The following is an 18,791-nucleotide window of genomic DNA, read 5'->3' on the forward strand; positions in this document are numbered from 1 at the left end:
TGTACAAGAAAATTCATAGTCACATTATTCATGAAAGCCAAATAATAGAAACAGTCTAAAATGTCTAAGAACTGGGGCGCCTGGGTGGCTCAGTTGGTTCAGCATCTGACTCTAGATTTCAGCTGAGGTCATGATCTCACTGCTCCTTAGTTTGAGCCTGGGTTGGGCTCTGTGCTGACAGCTCAGAGTCTGAAGCCTGCTTGGATTCTGTCTCCCTCTCTCTCTCTGCCCTTCCCCCACTCACCCTCTGTGTCTGTCTCTCTGTCTCTCTCTCAAAAAATAAATGGACATTTAAGAAAAAAATTAAACACTGATGAATGGATAAACAAAATGTGGAAAATCCATGCCATGGAATACTATTCAGCCCTCAAGGGAATAAGGTACTCATACATGGCACAACATGAATGAACATTAGAAGTAGTATGCCAAGTGAAAAAAAGCCATGTTGCCCAATCCCCTGTCCTGATTTCGATCTGGACACCCTCCTCCTTGCAGGCTCCCATCCCCCAACCCTCTTTCCCAGACCGAGTCAGGCTCCTCTCCTCAGTTCTCTTGGGGCAAAAGTTTGCCCTTCCTTTTCTTCTTAAGAGTTGCTGTGCCATTGAAACCTTACAGCTACAGCTCTCAGTCTTCGTAAGCTTTGCATGTATTCACAAGGACCTAAATACACGTATCCATCGTCTCTCATAGTGTACATGGGTCACATAGGTTAAAATTGCAGATACAGTTTTTAAGTTAATACCTTTTAATGATGTCTTTGCAAAGCATACCATTATGGTGCGAGGCGGTTATCTTTACCTACACGTATACGTTTGGATTCTTTTATTCAGACAATTTAATTAATAGAGCGTACGGGTGTATTATCAGTGTTACTCAACACTGACGTGAGATCGGAAGACTCCGGTAAAGTGAAGACGATGCACAAATGCCCTCTCTGGCGCTCAGGTGCTCTCCCAGGCCCCAGACTCGCGGCTCCCAGGTGAGCGGAACAGCGCCCCCTCTGGCAGCTGGGGCCCCGGCCACCACACCCCTGGATTGCGGGCCCCGCGCCGCGGGACGCGCCGGCCCTATCAGCAACCTCTGGCCCTCGCCTCGCCCCGCCTCTGGGCTCGGAGTCTCTGGGCAGGGGTGGGTGGAGGCTGCCGCTCCTGCGAGTCCTCGGCTCCGATCCAGACCCAGAGTCCAGGTTAGTGAGCAAGTCCTCTTTCTGGCCAGCCACCGCTGTCCCCGCTGGCGCTGGGAGCCCCGCCCGCCCTGCAGGCTGGGGTGCGGGGGGGGACTTCGCGGGTGGACCAGAGCGACGGAGACCTCTGCGGTTTCGAGTTGACTCGAGTTTGGCAAGGGAGCGCGGAAGGCCCGGCGACCCCTGGCTTGGGAGCCGGGAGTAGTCTGTGTAAAGGGTGGTGTTAGGGGGCGGTAAGGATGCGGGGGAAGGGGGGTGCAGCCCTGGAAGTTTTGGGTTCGGGAATGGGCGCAAACCGTGGGACGACGTGGATTCTGAGGTCAGCACCCCCTCCCCCGTCTCGGCCGCTCTGCCCCAGGAAGTGACACCGCTCATCCTCCACCCGGGAGGCCTTGACCTCTCGCCAGGGGGTTGGGGGTGGTGGTGAGCCTTCCGCCCTCGCCAGACCTGCGGGTCCGTTCGGAGGCGGGGCTGGCCCTGGAGCCCTGCCTGTCGAGGAACCGAGCAGGCCCCGCACCCTCTGGCCCTCACAATCTCCTTAAAACTACTTGGAGAGTCTTGACCACCCGGGGCTGCTCACAGCCAGTTCCTCTCCGGCTTCTCATTCTCTCGACGTGCCGGCCACCGGGAGATGTCTGCCTTTCTGTGACGCGCCACTTACTGTCACTTCTGGCCGAGGTGACAGGGCAGTCAGTATAAGACATGAAGTCCCTTCCTTTTCCGAACTCATGATATAGATGACTTGATCGTTATTTCTTTTCATCCTCACCCCAACTCAGTGAATTCAAATTAGTGACAACGTTGATTAGTTAATCGAGGCAGAAATGTGTGCTTGAGAACCCCCAGTGTCCAAATTCTGCCTCCGACCCTGACCTTTTTGAGTTTAGGTTTCATCCATCTATAAAATGGACAGAGAAATATTTGTACCCTACAGTTTGGGTGAGTATTGAGGGTTTAAACACATAGGCGACTACAAATAGTAAATTATCAAGTCATTATTCTTGACAAACTCAATGCTGAGATTTTAAAATCCAGTTAAAACGATTTTTGCAAGAATAAATAGAGTGGGGAACATAATATGTTAAAATGCACAATAATAAAGAAGAATATGGCTAACATCTAAAGTTAAAAATTTAAGAGTTTTTAAAAGTTGGGATTTCAAGTGGGATTCACAAATGCAAGGGGAAAATAAGGATTTTATGAACTATTCTGTAGAAAAAACCCCTCAGTTAATGGATTATCTAAAACTCAGGGAGAAGAAGAAAACCTGTGCAGGACAATATTTTAAGAATTTGCAAAGTTATTACAAGTTTCTGAAACGCATGGGATAGAGATTCTTTCGATGTAAATTTAAAAAAAAAGTGAAGCAGATAATATTCCAATTCAAATATTTATCAAGTGCCACCTGTTAGATAATCCATTCCAGATAACAGGTTAAAGTAGAATAACCCTACACAAAGGTTAAAAAAAAATACCGTTATTCCCTAAGCATGAGAAACTAAACTCACTTATGAAAGCAGTTTCCACCCGATTGGGTTTTTGCTGCTTTTTCAGTAGACCTACCAGCTGGAGTGGGGGGGTGGGCAGCCCTGGCCATCTTATTTCTAATTTATTGTGAGCCCCCAGCCTGCGCTAACCTTTACTATTCCCTGCCCAGTCACTGGCTTTTTTTTTCTGCAGCCATTTTGATACTGAATTGTGAGCTTCCATTCTTTCCGATGTTTCAGATCTAAATATCAGCCGTTCTCTGATTCTTCCTCTCCCCACCCTTTTCTAGCTACTTTGCCCCCTGTGTTGCATCTGCCTGTGGAGGAAGCGCCCGTATCTAAAACAGTGCTTTTGAAGCCTTCCTGTCTGTGTATAGGCATCACCTGGGGATCTTTATTGAATTGCAGAAACTGAATTGGCCAGGGTGAGGCTGAGATTCTGCATAAAGAGTTCCATTGGATGCCAATGCTGATAGCCGACCACCTGACCTTCTTTTTCAGGCATCTGCTTCTGATTTAACAGTTCTGCCTGGTCATGAATTTGGCCTCTTTCATTTGCAAATTTGACCTACTGAACTCAGGCACCTCAGGCTCTGGGATCTGCGCTCACACGGCCGGGCTGTCATCTCAGCCTGGCCACACTGCTCTTGAGACCGGCCTCCAAGGGAGGCTGAATTGACCTGTTATGTCCTCTCTGGGCTGCGCTCCGCTGCTGCGGGTGGTCAAAGGCCTGCAGGGATGTGGGCAAGGGTTACTCAAACATGCTAGCTCTGTGCTCCCCTCCTTCACAATTTCTTCTTTTCTGCAGCCTCAACTTTATACACGTTGAGAAGCAACATCAACTCTTACATCATCTTTTCTGCTCAAAAATCTTTGTCTTGAATATCTATAGTACTGCATTAGGTGAACAATAACTATAGAAATATGGGACCACATGTATAATTTTAAATTTTCTGGTGGCCTCATTAAGAAGAAACAGGTGAAACGGATTTTTTAATATATTTTATTTAACTCAATGTGTCAATTTTTAGGATGAGTAATCAATATAAAAACAGTTAATGTTGCATTTTAGATTATTTTTTCTAACAAAATCTTTGAAATCTGGTGTGTATTTTAAATTTAAAAGATCTCATTTTTGACTAGCCACACTTCAAGTGGCTACCATATTTGACAGCTCAGTTCTAATTTATGCTTAAAGATAGAAAGCTACGCCTTCAATTTTTCTCAATACATTTCTTCTTTCTGTTTTTGTCAGCTCTAATGAGTTCTAATTTACATCTATCAAGTTAACTTTAAGCACACAATTCTATGAGCTTTGATATGTAGACAATTGGTAATCACCAACATAATCCTATATAAAGGGCATTTCCATCACCCCCAAAAGTTTTTGTGTCCCGTTGCAAGTAATCCCCTTCTTACACCCCTGGACATTGGCATCCACTAGTCAGTTTTCAACTTGTATACTGTAGTTTTGTTTTTTCTAAGATTTCATATAAATGGAATCATATAGAAACTTACCTTTGGTATCTGGCTTCTTTCCCTTTATATAATGCTTTTGAAGTATATCTTGCGGTTAAGTATCCATTCCATTTTATTGTTTGGTAATATGCCATTGTATGGATATACCAAAATGTGTTCATTTACCAGTTAATGGTTTTATGGATTATTTCCAGGACTTGGCTATTATTGCATTACATTGCTTTCAGGAGGCAGAAATGCCCCGTGGCCTATCCTGTACATGAAGGTCACATTTGGGAGCCCAGGGCTAGTGTGCTTTCAGCGAGGCAGTGCATTTGTGAACTGGCTCTTTCATGTCCCAGACAAGGCTCCAGTTAGGCAAGCAGACAAATGGCTTCCAAGGAAAGTGATTAAATGCCAGAACACACACACTCACTCTATACATACATACATACATACATACATACATGCACGAGAAAGATGTCTTTAAAAAATTCTCTTTGTGATTTAAGACAATAGTAATATAACAACTGAAAACTTCTAATAATGAGAATAAAATAGTGTTTTTCAATGAGAAGGACATCTGTCTTAATTCAGCACAGGCAAGAAATAAAATTAGAGTAAGTTCTAGCATTTCTAGCTGTCTAGTTAGAGAAGCTTCTAGCTTTTTTAACTGACCCTTACCCCAGGCACACAGAGGCAACTGGCTCAGGCTGAGCTTTCTCATGTTGTCCTTAAATGCCATCTCATTAAATCTTGTTATGAATGGAAATAGTGGATTTTCATCGTAGGTCCAAAAGAAGTAAGAAGATATGACAAGTGGTAAGAAAGTGCCTCATGAATTCTTGTAACAGATACTTATTTAGGGCTATCTATCCACCAGACTTTGCTCTGTCCCCAGTAAAAATATCCAGAGGCCCTTTTCCTTGTGGTGAGAGGTAAGAGCACCAGAAGATCAGAGAGCAGTGCCAGCTTAGGTGTAACCATAACTAGTTTTTGCATTGGCTCAGACAATTATCACAACTGTACTCCTAAGGGAGGAATGATTTCAGCAGTGCACGAAAGATGAAGCCACATCTCAGATCAGGAATTACTCCAGTGTTCCAAAACTAGACACTGATAAATTCAGGATTTAGACCTGGGTCCATGTTACTCTAGTACCAATGCCTTCTTTTCTGCCCTATACTGCCAGGGAAAAGGAGGCAGCCTGAGTCTGCAAGATGTAATGCCAGGAATGAAGCAGAGTTGGGCTGGGGAAGGAGCCTGTAGATAATTTAGAAAGAGCTGTTGGATGCTTTCTTTTTTTAATTTATTTTTTAACGTTTGTTGATTTTTGAGACAGAGACAGAGCATGAGTGGGGGAGGGGCAGAGAGGGAGGGAGACACAGAATCGGAAGCAGGTTCCAGGCTCTGAGCTGTCAGCCCAAAGCCCAGTGCAGGGCTCAAACCCATGCACCGTGAGATCATGCCCTGAGCTGAAGTCAGACGCGTAACTGACTGAGCCACCCAGGCGCCCCTGTTGGATGCTTTTAAATGCTAGGAAGAACTGGGATTCCATCCTGAAGCAGTGTGGCCAAAAAGTGAGACCAGCGCTGGTCAGGATATGGACAGAAGCAAGCTGAGCCACTTCATGACCGGAGTGCCCTTGCAGGTGATGTGGGTAGCATGAAGAAAACATTCTCTCCCTTGAAGGACCAGGCGGGTCTCTGATTAATAACCTGAGATTTGAAGCTGCATAAAACTGGATTGTTATCTTTACTTTGTCACTTATTCACTCTGAGACTTTTGGTAGTTAAACACCTTTTTAAGAAATTCACTTTTCACATTCAGAAAATAGATGTTATTAATTGGCTCTATAGAGTCAATTAATTGGCTGATAGGATTGTTGTGGGGATTGCTTATATAATATCTGTAAAGAGTTCAGTCATTGCCTAGCACATAGAAGTGATCAGAAAATGGTATTGATGATTATTTCCTTCATACACATTTCATATACACTTGTCTGCATTAATCACGGTTATCTATCTTTGTGTCTTCGAGAGTAGATTTGTTTCCTGCTGGGAGTCTAAATAGTATGTGCCCTTGGGGAGTATTTGTTTCATTCATCATTATCTCCCCAGAGCAGCTATAGAACCATGCTTGACTTTCCAGTACTCTCCCATCACATGCCTTTTATACAAGCTGAGAGGCGGGGAGAACTCTGCCCTGGAGGTCATGGGTAAGCCCCCTCCTCTTCTTTCTTCCTCTCATGCACTTTGTTTATTAAGATATAATTCTCATATCATGAATTTCACCCTTTTAAGGTATATTTTTTGGTATAGTCACAAATGTATTCAATAAGCACCACTATCTAATTCCAGAATTTTCATCACCTCATAAAGAAACCCTAAACCTCTGAGCAGTAACTCCCCATTCTTTCTCCCTCAGCAACTAATCTATTTTCCCTGCCTAAGATTCACCTACTCTGGACCTTTTGTGTAAATGGGATTCTATAATATGTGATCTTTTGTGTGTGGCTTCGTTCACCTGGCCTGATGTTGTCAAGGGCATTCACGCTGCAGCATGTATCAGGACTTCATTCCTGCCTTCCTCCCACTTTTACACACTTCTATCCCATTAGTGATTCAGTGCTTGCCTGAAATGCTATAAGACCTCTTTGTCCCTTCATACATCTTCCTTAGGTCTTTCTCTGGGGACTAGTTCTACACTAGAAGGGCACGTGGTCTCAACAGCCCCACCTTTCCCCTCTCCTCTCTCAACACATGCATCCCTTAAGTCTCCTGTCAAAATTTATGACAGGCCCTGGTGAAATTTCTTCATCAAGCAGGACCTTTCTCATTTCCACATCCTTAAAGCCCCGGGTCTGTGTCTGATTTTTACCACCTTCACCACCGAACATCTGTTTAAAGTTCTGACTTTGAGGACAGAGCCTTGGACTAGGATTATGGACATGTTAAATTCTGCCAACTCTATGACTTATAAGCTGTTTGATTTTATTATGTCACTTAATGTCTGTCTCTATTGTTTTATCAAAGAGCCAAAAATACTTATTTATTCAGGGTTTTTTCTATGAGGGTTAAAGAAATCAGGGGAATGTGATTTCTAAATCACAGCTAGGTATAAAAGTTTTATAAAAATATTACCTCATGTTATTGTGGTCATTGCTGGTGTTTTTGTTTTTTCTGGGAAGGTGACCATGAGGGATGAAAGGGCTCTGTAGGGAACAGAGCTGTAAGAAGGTGGAAGTGTCTTCGCAATAAATGAATCTCACAAGAAAGCTCATGAAAAAAGGAGGTTCTGGATTTTTATTCATCAAAAGTTGAGGACCTTACACTTGAAACCAATATATCACTGTATGTTAACTATACTGGAATTAAAATGTAAAAATAAAGTTGAGGATCTATGTGTAGGCACTGGTATTTCTGAGCTACAGTAATGGACAAAAACAGTCTCCGATCTCTAGCACTTATATTCTAGTGGGAGGATTCAGGCAATTAAAGATGTACATTTAAGTGGTGATAAAAAGAACAATGAAGCAGGTTAGTATGTGAAGAGTGATTTTTATAAGAGTGGCCGTGCTTCAGTTGGTTAGACAGAGCCAACTTTTCTGATAAGAGAGCATGAAAGCAGAGTGTGGAATGAAGTCCCTGAGTCAGGCGGATATCAGGGTGAACGGTCTTCTGTGAAGCAGTAACAGCAAGTGCACACATCCCGAGGCAGCCGCGTGTTTGGTGCTTTTAACCAACTGAGCCACTCAGGAGCCCCTGTTTGGTGCTTTTAGTACCGAGGGTGTGTTTTGGTGGATGAGAACAAACAGATGGTGGCTCACACAAGGCCACTTCTCATGGGCCACAGTTGGTCCCTCCATCCAGTAGGAGTAAAGGGAAATTATAATTCTTGCTCTACTGAGAGCACAAATTGACGTCTAGTATGAGTTGGGGTAAATAACATGTCTGAAGCCAGGATAAGAAGCCCTTGTTGCCCCAGGTATCTGATCTCTTTGTTCAGAATACCCAACATCCTTTTAATCACCTTTCTTTCTTTCTTTCTTTCTTTCTTTCTTTCTTTCTTTCTTTCTTTCTTTCGTTTATTTCTACTTGAGAGCGAGACAGAGCATGAGTGGGTAAGGAGCAGAGAGAGAGGGAGATACAGAATCCGAAGCAGACTCCAGGCTCTGAGCTGTCAGCACAGAGCCCAACTTGGGGCTCGAATTCATGAACTGTGAGATCGTGACCTGAGCCCAAGTTGGACACTTGGCTGACTGGGCCACCCAGTATTCACCCTCATTTCTTACTCTGACCCTTTTTTTTTTTTTCTTTTTTAATATATGAAATTTACTGTCAAATTGGTTTCCACACAACACCCAGTGCTCATCCCAAAAGGTGCCCTCCTCAATACCCATCACCCACCCTGCCCTCCCTCCCACCCCCCATCAAACCTCAGTTTGTTCTCAGTTTTTAACAGTCTCTTATGCTTTGGCTCTCTCCCACTCTAACCTCTTTTTTTTTTTTTTCCTTCCCCTCCCCCATGGGTTTCTGTTACGTTTCTCAGGATCCACATAAGAGTGAAACCATATGGTATCTGTCTTTCTCTGTATGGCTTATTTCACTTAGCATCACACTCTCCAGTTCCATTCACGTTGCTACAAAAGGCCATATTTCATTTTTTCTCATTGCCACGTAGTATTCCAACTCTGACCCTTTTTTGTTTGCCCATCTACCCAGGATCTGTGAGCAGGAGGTGTCTTAGAAATCTCAGCTAGGCGGGCGGGAGCCAGGAGAATAGCTACAATGACCTCAGCAGTCCTGGTGGACATACAAGAGGAGGTGACCTGCCCCATCTGCCTGGAGCTCCTGACAGAACCCCTGAGCATAGACTGTGGCCACAGCTTCTGCCAGGCCTGCATCACAGGGAACAGCGCAGAATGGGTGATAGGCCAAGAAGGGGAAAGCAGCTGTCCTGTGTGCCAGACCGGCTACCGGCCCGGGGACCTGCGGCCGAATCGGCACCTGGCCAACATCGCAGAGAGACTCAGAGAGGTGGTGTTGGGCCCCGGGATGCAGCTGAAGGCGAGTCTCTGTGCACACCATGGAGAGAAACTCCAGCTCTTCTGCAAGGAAGATGGGAAGCTCATCTGCTGGCTTTGTGAGCGGTCTCAGGAGCACCGTGGTCACCACACAGTCCTCATGGAGGAGGTTGCCCATGAGTACCAGGTGGGAGCCCACATGGCAGGAAGGCAGGAGGAGCAGGGGGCCTTGGCAGGAGATTGTAACTTTTCTTCATGCTGCAACCTAATTTCTTTATAGTTTTCCTGTTTACCTAGAGGATGAACCTAGAAAAGGCCCTCACTGACCAAGGGTAACTTTATCTCTTTCTTGCTCAAGACCTGCTCTGCATGAACAGAGGATGATGTGGGGGTAGGGGGCGGCGCAGCTAGGGGCCTTGGTGGATCAAGTGTGAGGAATATGGCAGCAATGAGAGGAAAGTCCTTCGGGCAGGTTTTTCCCTGGGAGGAGAGACAATCAGCCTGCATCCACTCTACATAAAAGATCCTTAGGCCTTCTCAGTTCTTCAGCCCCAGCAGGATAAGCTTCTGAGGTCAGCATAATCTCTTCCCCATTTACTCTGTTCTGGGCACAGAGACAAGCTAGCGCTTGACCCTGCTTGACCTGATGTTTCTTTAAGGAGAAGTTCCAGGAGTCTCTGAGGAAGCTGAGGCAAGAACAGCAGGAAGCTGAGAGACTAAAAGCTGTTATCATAGGGAAGAGGACATCCTGGAAGGTAAGAGAGATTTCTTCCTGAAGGTGTCCTGGGACAGGAATCAGGGCAAGGCATGGGAACCAAGGGCAAAGGAGCCCTGGTCCTGTCTGTTCCCTCATTTGACTGGAAGAGCTTCCCTTTGCCCCATCCTCACTGCGACCCTTACAAACAAGGGTATTGTTCTTGCTGTGGAGTTGGGGAAGGAGGAGTCAGAGAATGAATACATCAGAAAGGAATTCAGGTTTTTGAAGATAGTTACATAGGAGAGGAAAGGCCATTGGTGGCCTCCAATTCCTGATTCCAGACCTTATTCTATGGTTTCAGGCTCTGAAAGCTGCTGGAAAGACAGGTCTCACACAGGCCGATCATTCCCACCTTGGTACTCTGAATTGGAAGGAGAGGCCAATGCAGATCCATGGGAGGCCATGGAGGCAGCTTGGAATCTAGACCTCACCCAGGAGCCATAGTCTATATCTAGGAGGCCTAGATAAGGTAGCCTGGGGCTCATAGTCTGGGAAGAGCTGAAAAGAGAACAGAAGGGAAGAACAGGTTCTGCAGGACTTCCTCCCCCATTTACCCTCTCCTGGTGAGACCTGGCCCCAAGAGCAGTGCTGAGCCTGACCCCCCCCCCCCCTCCACCGCATCCCCACTCCAGAGAGGAGACCCTCAGCTCAACAGATTAGCAACGTCTTCCTCTTGCATGTTCTTAAAGAATCAGATGGAACCTGAGAGACACAGGATCCAGACACAGTTTAATAAGTTGAGAAGCATCCTGGACAAAGAAGAGCAGCGACAGTTGAAAAAGCTGGAGGAGGAAGAGAGGAAGGGGCTGAGTATTTTAGAAGAGGCTGAGGATGAGCTGGACCAGCAGAGCCAGTCACTGAGGGAGCTCATCTCAGACCTGGAGCTTCGGTGTCAGGGGTCGGCAATGGAGCTGCTGCAGGTGAGACTTGTGAAGGAGCCCCTGATCTGACGGTCCAGGCAAAGGGAGACTAACTCTCCTTCCCTTCTTACACGGGACTGATGACCTGGTGGGGGCAAGAAAACAATTCGTTTGGCCCACTTGGGCCTTTTACCTGTTAAACTGTGTAGAGGTCATGGATAAAGAATGGAATAATTAAAGTACAAATGCTAGGGGAATGTCTCATTTTTACTTATTATGTATAAACTGAGGTCCAAAACTTTATTTGATACAGTGGAGAAGATCTGTTATATCCATTGATGTTCTACAGCAGCACTTCTGAATCTCGGCACTATTGATATTTTGAGCTGGGAATTCTTTGCTGGGAGGGGCTGCTCTGTGCATTGTAACATGTTTAGCAGGATCCCTGGCCTCCACCCACTAGATGCCAGTAGCTCCACCCCCCACCCCCCACCCCTGTCCGCTCTGACAACCAGAAATCCTCCAGATATTGCCAAATATCCCTTGTGGGGCACATAATGCCTCTTCTCCTGTTGAGAAGAGGTAGGCATTCGGCACCTGTTGTCTCTGATGCTGACTTGGGATTTGTCAGGTACTTTTCACCCAGCTTAGTCCCCAGCAAACACCTACAAAGCTCAAGTACTTAGAGGTTCTGTATGTAATCACCAACCCTTCTTTGCTTTACTGTCTTCTTAGGGCAGAATCATTTAATGTGTTGTGATAGAAGTTCGAACAGGTCTTTTTAAGGCACAGAGAAGACTGGACTCTGGGGTGTGTGTGCGTGAACGTATGTGTGTATTGGGAGGGTGCCAGGTGTCAAATCTGGAGAGGTTTCGTGCAGGAGCTTGAATTGAAGTTGAAATCTGAGCAGGTATTTTCTACATAGTGTGAATAGGATGACTATGAAGTGGAGACAGAATGTACTTTGTAACCTTCTGGAACCTTCAGGCTGTTCCTTACTTTCTGTTTGCCTACTTGCTTTCCTCTTCTCCCTTTGGTGGTAGAATAATCATTGCCTGTTCTTGCGCCCTACTATTGGAGTCATTACTAGAATGTCACTATGACATTCTTCCGCACTCCTCCTGATTTCCCATCTTCATTTTATTCTTGCCCTTTTGCTTCGTCTTTGACATTGGGTTACCTGGATGCTTCTCCCTGCTCCCATTCTTGCCTCTCCACAGACCCCTCAAGATGTAAAAATTGCTCCGTACATGCAAAGGGATCATCAGTGTATGTCGCTCGCCCAGGCACCTGTGTATACTCTCACACCCATTAGCATGACTTGCCCAGGGGGCGTCTTAACTTGAGTGCCGTCTCACAGTCAGTTTTTCTAGAGCTTGTCCAGCACAAACACATTCCTCTTCTCTTTTCTGTATCTATGGGGCATTGCTGCGCAGTAAGATTTGATAGCTGCTGCAAGCCCACAGCTTTCAAGTTTCAAAATATGACCCCTGAGAATAACACTAACAAAAGAAAAAGAGCCATGACGTGGCACCCTGATTTGCCCATTTGGGTTCCTCAGTACAGCCATGCCTTAAGGCCCACACAACCTTGGGTATTTGGTGTAAGTTGACATGTATCCACCACCTCCACTGCTTCCCACATGCAGGCCAGTTTAAAGATAGCCCCGACACAGAGAAAATAGATGAAACCGTTGGCCTTTTTTTCAGTCATTGTGGTAACGAGGCAGAAGTTAGGGAGACCAAGTGGGAGGCTATGAGGCATTTCTGCTCAAGTGAGGCAGGAGGTGGCAGTGATGACAGTGAAGACCAGGTGGCTAAAGAAGTTGCGAGCATGAAATGGACTGGCTTGGCCTAAGATGGGACGTCAGGGTGAACGTAAGGTAGTTTTTAGGATGATACTTTGTCTAAATGTGGTGACTAAATGGATGCTGGTAACACTGAGGAAGATGGAAGATACGAGACCTCATGGTTGCAGAAAAAGTAAGTTTTCCTTTAAACATTTTGAGTTTGTGGTGTCGGTGGCTCATTTGCTGGTGCAGATGAGAGTGATCTGAGCAGAAGTTCCGTCTTAGGAATCATCAACACATGTGTGTGTCAAAATCAAGAAAACTGGAAGAAGTCAGCAAGGATAGCTTAGAGGGCTAGAAGAGGCAAAGTTTGAAAAATAACCATAGTTAAGACTCTTGTATCCTTAGCAACTAGAATGTAAGCATCTCAAGGACAGAAATTATGACTTAATCGTGTGAGATTCTCTAGTGCTAATAGGTGATGTGCATATATAACATTACACACACGCATGCACACACACACACACACACACACACACACACACACACTATTGTCAAAATAAAGGTGCTATTGATGAGTTGAATCATCTCCCAACATTCCTACATAGGGGCTCAGGGACAGTCTACTTTGAGTTCTTATCTCCACTTTGTGGCCTCTATATTGGGTCCATCTTTATTTCCATGATATCATGGGGTTGTGGGGATGGGATAAGGAATGGATGAGGCTGTGTTAGAGGACAAGACCTATAACTCCTTGCCTTAACAATTTCTCTTTCCTTCCTAGGATGTGAGTGATGTCATGAAAAGGTATGTGTAGGAGAATACAGGGTGGTTCCCTTGGATTGACAAAGGTTCCGATACCCATAGCATTATCTTGTGGTCAATGGAAAAGGAAAGAAGAAAAATCACAAGACGGGAGATTTAGGACTATGATGTCCTGAGCTGCTCATCATGAGGATTTTTGGGTTCCCTGAACTAAAGGGAATGACCTGGTTTCTATGGTAGGAGAATTTGAGTGATGGGGCGGGGATGGATGTCACAAATTGGGGACAGTGGTTCTTAAGAATAAAAGGTTACAGTATCATTTACTCTTCTAATATCCTATGATGGAACCTTTTTGCCACAAAGCTCTACCTGCTTCCAGCCCTGATTCCAGTAGTTTATAGCTACCTCAATCTACACAGGGATTTTCTTTGTCCATGTCTTTTATCAGAGGGAAATTTCCCATCTGTGTTTCCCAAGGTCCAAGAATCAGTTCTTGGGGCATCTGCCTTCAATTTCCCTTTCTCTCTTAGCTTTAGAACAGTCCTGCCTTGCTACCTATTTCTCCTCAGACTTCCATTTTTCTCAATTCCAATAAAAACATAGATGTGAAATCTTGAGAAGAGTTGTTTTAGGCCTGGAACAAAAGCTGTTCTCTTCTCTATCACATACTCTAGAATTTCATCCATCAAGATGACGGCTAAGGTTGTCCACACACCTGGTACCTTTACGCTCCTCACAGACACATGAAATATGGAGACTGTTGTCCTTTCTGAAGTCTTCACTCTCAGTTTGGAGAAGATGTCTCCTTTCTCCAACTGGCGTAATATTCCTAGAGACAGGCCTCTTTTTGAAGGCCTTTCTCCCTAGGCCTCTGGGAGACCCTAAGGCCTAAACTCAGTCTTCAGAAGAAGCCCTTTACTCAATACTCTCAGAGCCCTGGCAGCAGGTTCCTGGCAGTCTCCCTTCAACACAGCCCCTTGTAGTAGACCCTCTGAGGTGGCACTTGTAAGCATTTTGTATCTTGTTTAGAGGAAGCGAAGGATTTCCCAGTCACTATTTTATTTAATTTTACATAGTCTTAAGATGTAGAGAGAGAAGGGAAAATGATTGTATTTTACAAAAACAACAAAACCAACCAAAATGAGGCTTTGAAGGGTTAGATCGTATCATAGTTTACACAGATGCTGAGAAGCTAGTTTCTAGTCCAGGTCTTTGGTTCCAGTGCTAGGGCTCTTTGCTGAATTATGCTAATTTTCTTCAAGAAAGAATGTTGAAGTTCTCCCAGGGACCTGGGAGATGAGGGAGACGGGTGTTGGAAGAACCCAAGGGCAGCAGTGCAGGAGATTCATAAGGTCTCTTCTCTCTAGAAGTGAGTTCTGGACCCTAAAGAAGCCAGAAGCTCTGCCCACCAAGCTGAAGAGTATGTTTCGAGTCCCAGATCTGAAAAGGATGCTGCGAGTGTTTAGAGGTGAGGAGATTCAGGGGACAGCTTTTGGATGTGGAATTATTGTAGCCCAAGCAATAAATAGAATAGAGCGAAGAGTTGATATTTGGGGAGAGTGGTGCAGAGAGAGGTCAGAGAGGGAGGGACATAGCATGCTGCAAAAGATAACTGTTCATATTTAAGGAGGAATGAGATGGCCAACTTGCATCCTTACAGAAGTCCCTGCCTCCCCCATCAATCCATGATGGGGAGACAGCAGACCTGAGACTGTCAATTCTGTGCAACATGATTGACTCTGATTATCATTACAGAACTGACGGATGTCCAGAGCTACTGGGGTAAGTAGCCAGCATGGCATCTTTGAGCAACATGTCCTTATTCTCTTTCACATGCTCCCCCCCTACTCTGACATACCCACATACTCTAAGGCACGAAGTGTTAATACCATCCCTCCATACCCCCATGTAGTCCCATGTAGTTCCAATTCCTCCACTTCTGTGTTTCCTCTTCTCAGTGTCTTAAGACCCACGTACCTATCCTCCCCTGCTGATGTTGTATCTTTTCCCACAGTGGACGTGACTCTGAATCCACACACGGCTAACTTAAATCTTGTCATGTCTAAAAACCGGAGACAAGTGAGATTTGTGGGTGCCACGCTGCCTGGGTCTTACCTGGAAGAACATTATGACTGTGGTATCCTGGGCTCCCAACATTTCTCCTCTGGGAAACACTACTGGGAGGTAGATGTGGCCAAGAAGACTGACTGGATCCTGGGGGTGTGCAGTAATTCAACGGAACCCACGTACTGTTTCAACCAGTTTACGAATAATCGAAATGTTTACTCCAGATATCAACCTCAAAGTGGATACTGGGTGATTGGGCTACATCATAAACATGAATATAGAGCCTATGAAGAATCTTCCACTTCCCTGCTCCTCTCTATGATGGTGCCCCCTCGCCGGGTTGGGATTTTCTTAGACTACGAGGCTGGCACTGTCTCCTTTTATAATGTCACGAACCATGGCTTTCCCATCTACACCTTCTCTAAATATTACTTTCCTAGCACCCTTTCTCCATATTTTAATCCCTGCAACTGTGTGGTCCCGATGACCCTGCGTCGCCCAAGCTCTTGAACATTCTGCCATCTCCACTCACACCTGAGCAGTACCCTCTAGTCTGAGGTCCATCTGTACCTCAGTCTCTCTTTTCTGAACTTCTGTATTCCTACACTCTCACGCCTTTCACTTTGAACATGTACTCAATGCTAGAATATACCCAGAGATGATAGTGAACATCCCTGACTAGTTAATTACAGAACTTTGGATGGGTGGGGGGTAGCTTTCAACATGTTACCATTAAGCATGATATTTGATGGAGTTCTTTTTATTGTTGTTGATTCATGGGATCAAACTTTTAGGAAGTTCTGTTCTATTTTCTATATTTTTTAAATATTGAATGGAAAATTGAATTTCAACAGATACTGTCTATAAGATGGAGATTTCTTGTGTCATTTTTATTCTGCTATTGGAGTACATTGATTTGTTTCCATTTTTAAATGCAACACAAAGTCCTGAAATAAATCACTATTATTCTTCACATGTGATACTGGATTTATTTTTGCTAATACATTGTTTAGGTTACATTCCCATCTCTGTTTATGAAAGAAATTGACCTGTAATGTTACATTCTTAAAACATCACTGTCAGGTTTTATAAAATGCAACAAATGAACAAAGTGTTGTATTTTTGTGTAAGTATATATAGGATTGAGTGCTAAAAACCATTATAATGTTAATTTTGATGGCTTTAAATTCAAAGAAAGAAATTTTAATTTCAGTTTTTACTACAACCTTCATGGATTTAAAATTTTAAGCGTAGTGTTTGAAAATTTAAAACAAATCTCCAAAATTCATTGAAGTAGAAAAAGGAGAGAAGAAAATGATAAATCCAAAACAAGTTTTTCTCCCAGAATGGGAGGAAACATACAAAGAAAATAATATAAAGAATTTTAAGGAAGAGAATGATTTTTTCCAGCTTTACCCCCTTTCTTTATGGTCAAATGTGAACAGCTTTGTGAATGAGCTGCTATGACTTTGGCAGAGGTGCTATATGCTTTTGAGCCAGCTGTAAAAGAAATTATGAGGTGGATGTGAGAGTGGAAATAGAAGTTAGCTAGAGCTGTCCGATATGGTAGCCAAGAGCTACCAGTGGCTATCGAGCACTTCAAGTATTACTATTCTGAATTGAAGTCTGCTGTACATGTAAAATGCACACCTGGTTTTGAGGACTTAGTTTATTTTTTTATATTCATTTATTTAGAGAGACAGAGAGCAGGTGAGAGTCAGAAAGAGAATCCTAACCAGGCTCTGTGCTTTCAGCTCAGAGCCCCACATGGGGCTCAATCTCATGAACTGTGAGATCATGACCTGAGCTGAAATCAAGAGTCAGATGCTTACCTGGTTGAGCCACCCATGTGCCCCAATGACTTAGTTTTAAAAAAATGTAAGGTATCTTACAACTTTTCTATTGTAGATTGCAATGATAATATTTTGCGTATACGGGATTAAATAAGTATATGTTAACTACACCGGTTTCATTCCACTTTTTTGATGTAAATGCTAGAAAATTTAAAGTTACATATGTGGCTCACGTAGCTTTTCTATTGAATAGATCTTATTGTAATGCAATTTCTATCCCTATGGGGGCCTTGTGTAGGCAGATATGTTCATCTCTACACAGACCTCCTGCCCCTCTGAGGCATTTTTGTAGAAGAAGGTAATGGCAGAGAGAAGATCTCAACATATCTAGATATTTACAATGTGGGAGATCATAGCAAGGGATCATGGCCAGAGAATATGACTGCCTAGTCTGGTCCCTGTCTTTAGCCATCAGTCTGCTGGACTTTTGTAGTTCTTTCATGGTTTGAGGAAATCCTAACAAGTTCATCCTCAGGCTCAGCTCTGGTGTCTGGGGGGAGATGAAGTACAGGATATAATCAGAGCTCAATAATGGCTTGCTGTAGGGCAGGGTTTTACTTGAGAGATGAAATTTGCGGGAGACCAGAGGCCAAGTGCACACTCTTCATCCTGATTTCCATTTCACTTGGAAGAAATGTGAAAGGAGATAGAGCCGGCAAATGGTTGTCCACAGAGCTGGTGGGTGTTCACGGGTGAGAAATGATAAAAGGGAATCGGCCTGAGTAATTGCTCCCTTCTCACTTAGTTTCCCAGGAAATAAATTTCAGGAAAAAGGAGTTAGCCCAGCTGCCGTCTGCCAGCAGAAGTGTTCCATGAATGACCGTAGACAATAAGGAAACACATAGTACTAGCTGGGATTGTGTCGGTAAGGTCTGGGGAAGGTTGTCCAATTTGAGATTTGGAGGAATGAGTTTGCAGCCCTGACTCCTGGGGAAATCTGGGCAGAGGCCTACTGGCCTTGACATTTTGGGCACAGCAGGACAAACCTGCTGTGAAAAGTAAATCCAAACACGTAACTTAGGATCAAACACTAAAGACATTTATTTCTTATAAAAATCAAACACGAGTGTAATTAGTGCTGTGTGGCACTGTTTCATGTGAGTTTCATGCACCAAGCTTTCTTCCTCCTGAGTCTCTGCCATCCCCAAGGACAGTATTGTCATAAGCATCAAGCCAGCAGAAGGGTAAAAAAAGCCTGGACAGGCAGTTTGCTTCTTAAATTTTTCAGTTATATACGGAATTCATAATTTCTGCTCACTTTCTGTTGCTGAGAATAGCCATCTGGCCATACCTAACTGCAAGGAAAAATGTAAAAATGTCTAGCCACATGCAATCGTGTACAATCAAATTTCAAGGGAAGGAGAGTGCAGATTTTTGCAGAGACCTAGTGGTCTGTTAGGTGGGACAGTCAGGAGTGCCTGGAACCTAAGGCAATTCCTCTTCCTCATTACAAAAGACTCAGGATCTTAGTTTTTTTTCTGGAACCATGTTTTTTCCATCTTGTAGCCTAAAACTCATAAAGAAAAGGGGAAGAGATGAGATGTTT

General features: G+C 44.3%; 1 protein-coding gene across 5 annotated transcripts; it reads left to right on the forward strand.

Moving 5' to 3' along the window:
- The first annotated feature begins 1,073 nt into the window (after positions 1–1,073).
- TRIM6 (tripartite motif containing 6) lies at positions 1,074–16,369 on the forward strand. 5 transcript variants are annotated; one of them, XM_058688000.1, is made up of 8 exons: positions 1,074–1,186; positions 8,853–9,341; positions 9,814–9,909; positions 10,601–10,831; positions 13,345–13,367; positions 14,693–14,793; positions 15,081–15,107; positions 15,340–16,369. In XM_058688000.1, exons 2-8 carry the CDS (start codon positions 8,919–8,921, stop codon positions 15,900–15,902), a joined length of 1,464 nt encoding a protein of 487 aa, XP_058543983.1. In that variant the 5' UTR covers positions 1,074–1,186; positions 8,853–8,918; the 3' UTR covers positions 15,903–16,369. The 5 variants fall into 5 exon arrangements, with proteins under 5 accessions (XP_058543983.1, XP_058543986.1, XP_058543985.1 ...); XM_058688003.1 differs by having other exon boundaries at positions 14,696–14,793; XM_058688002.1 differs by having other exon boundaries at positions 9,817–9,909.
- The last annotated feature ends 2,422 nt before the right edge of the window (positions 16,370–18,791 follow it).

Source organism: Neofelis nebulosa, chromosome 10, assembly GCF_028018385.1.
Source record: "Neofelis nebulosa isolate mNeoNeb1 chromosome 10, mNeoNeb1.pri, whole genome shotgun sequence".
Taxonomy (NCBI): Eukaryota; Metazoa; Chordata; class Mammalia; order Carnivora; family Felidae; genus Neofelis; species Neofelis nebulosa.

Bases quoted from the DNA above. Each gene is read 5' to 3' on its own strand.
- TRIM6 (XM_058688000.1), top strand. From the start codon at position 8,919: ATGACCTCAGCAGTCCTGGTGGACATACAAGAGGAGGTGACCTGCCCC. The intron at 10,832-13,344 runs GTGAGACTTGTG...TTTCCTTCCTAG, and splicing joins CGGCAATGGAGCTGCTGCAG to GATGTGAGTGATGTCATGAA. The intron at 13,368-14,692 runs GTATGTGTAGGA...TCTTCTCTCTAG, and splicing joins GTGAGTGATGTCATGAAAAG to AAGTGAGTTCTGGACCCTAA.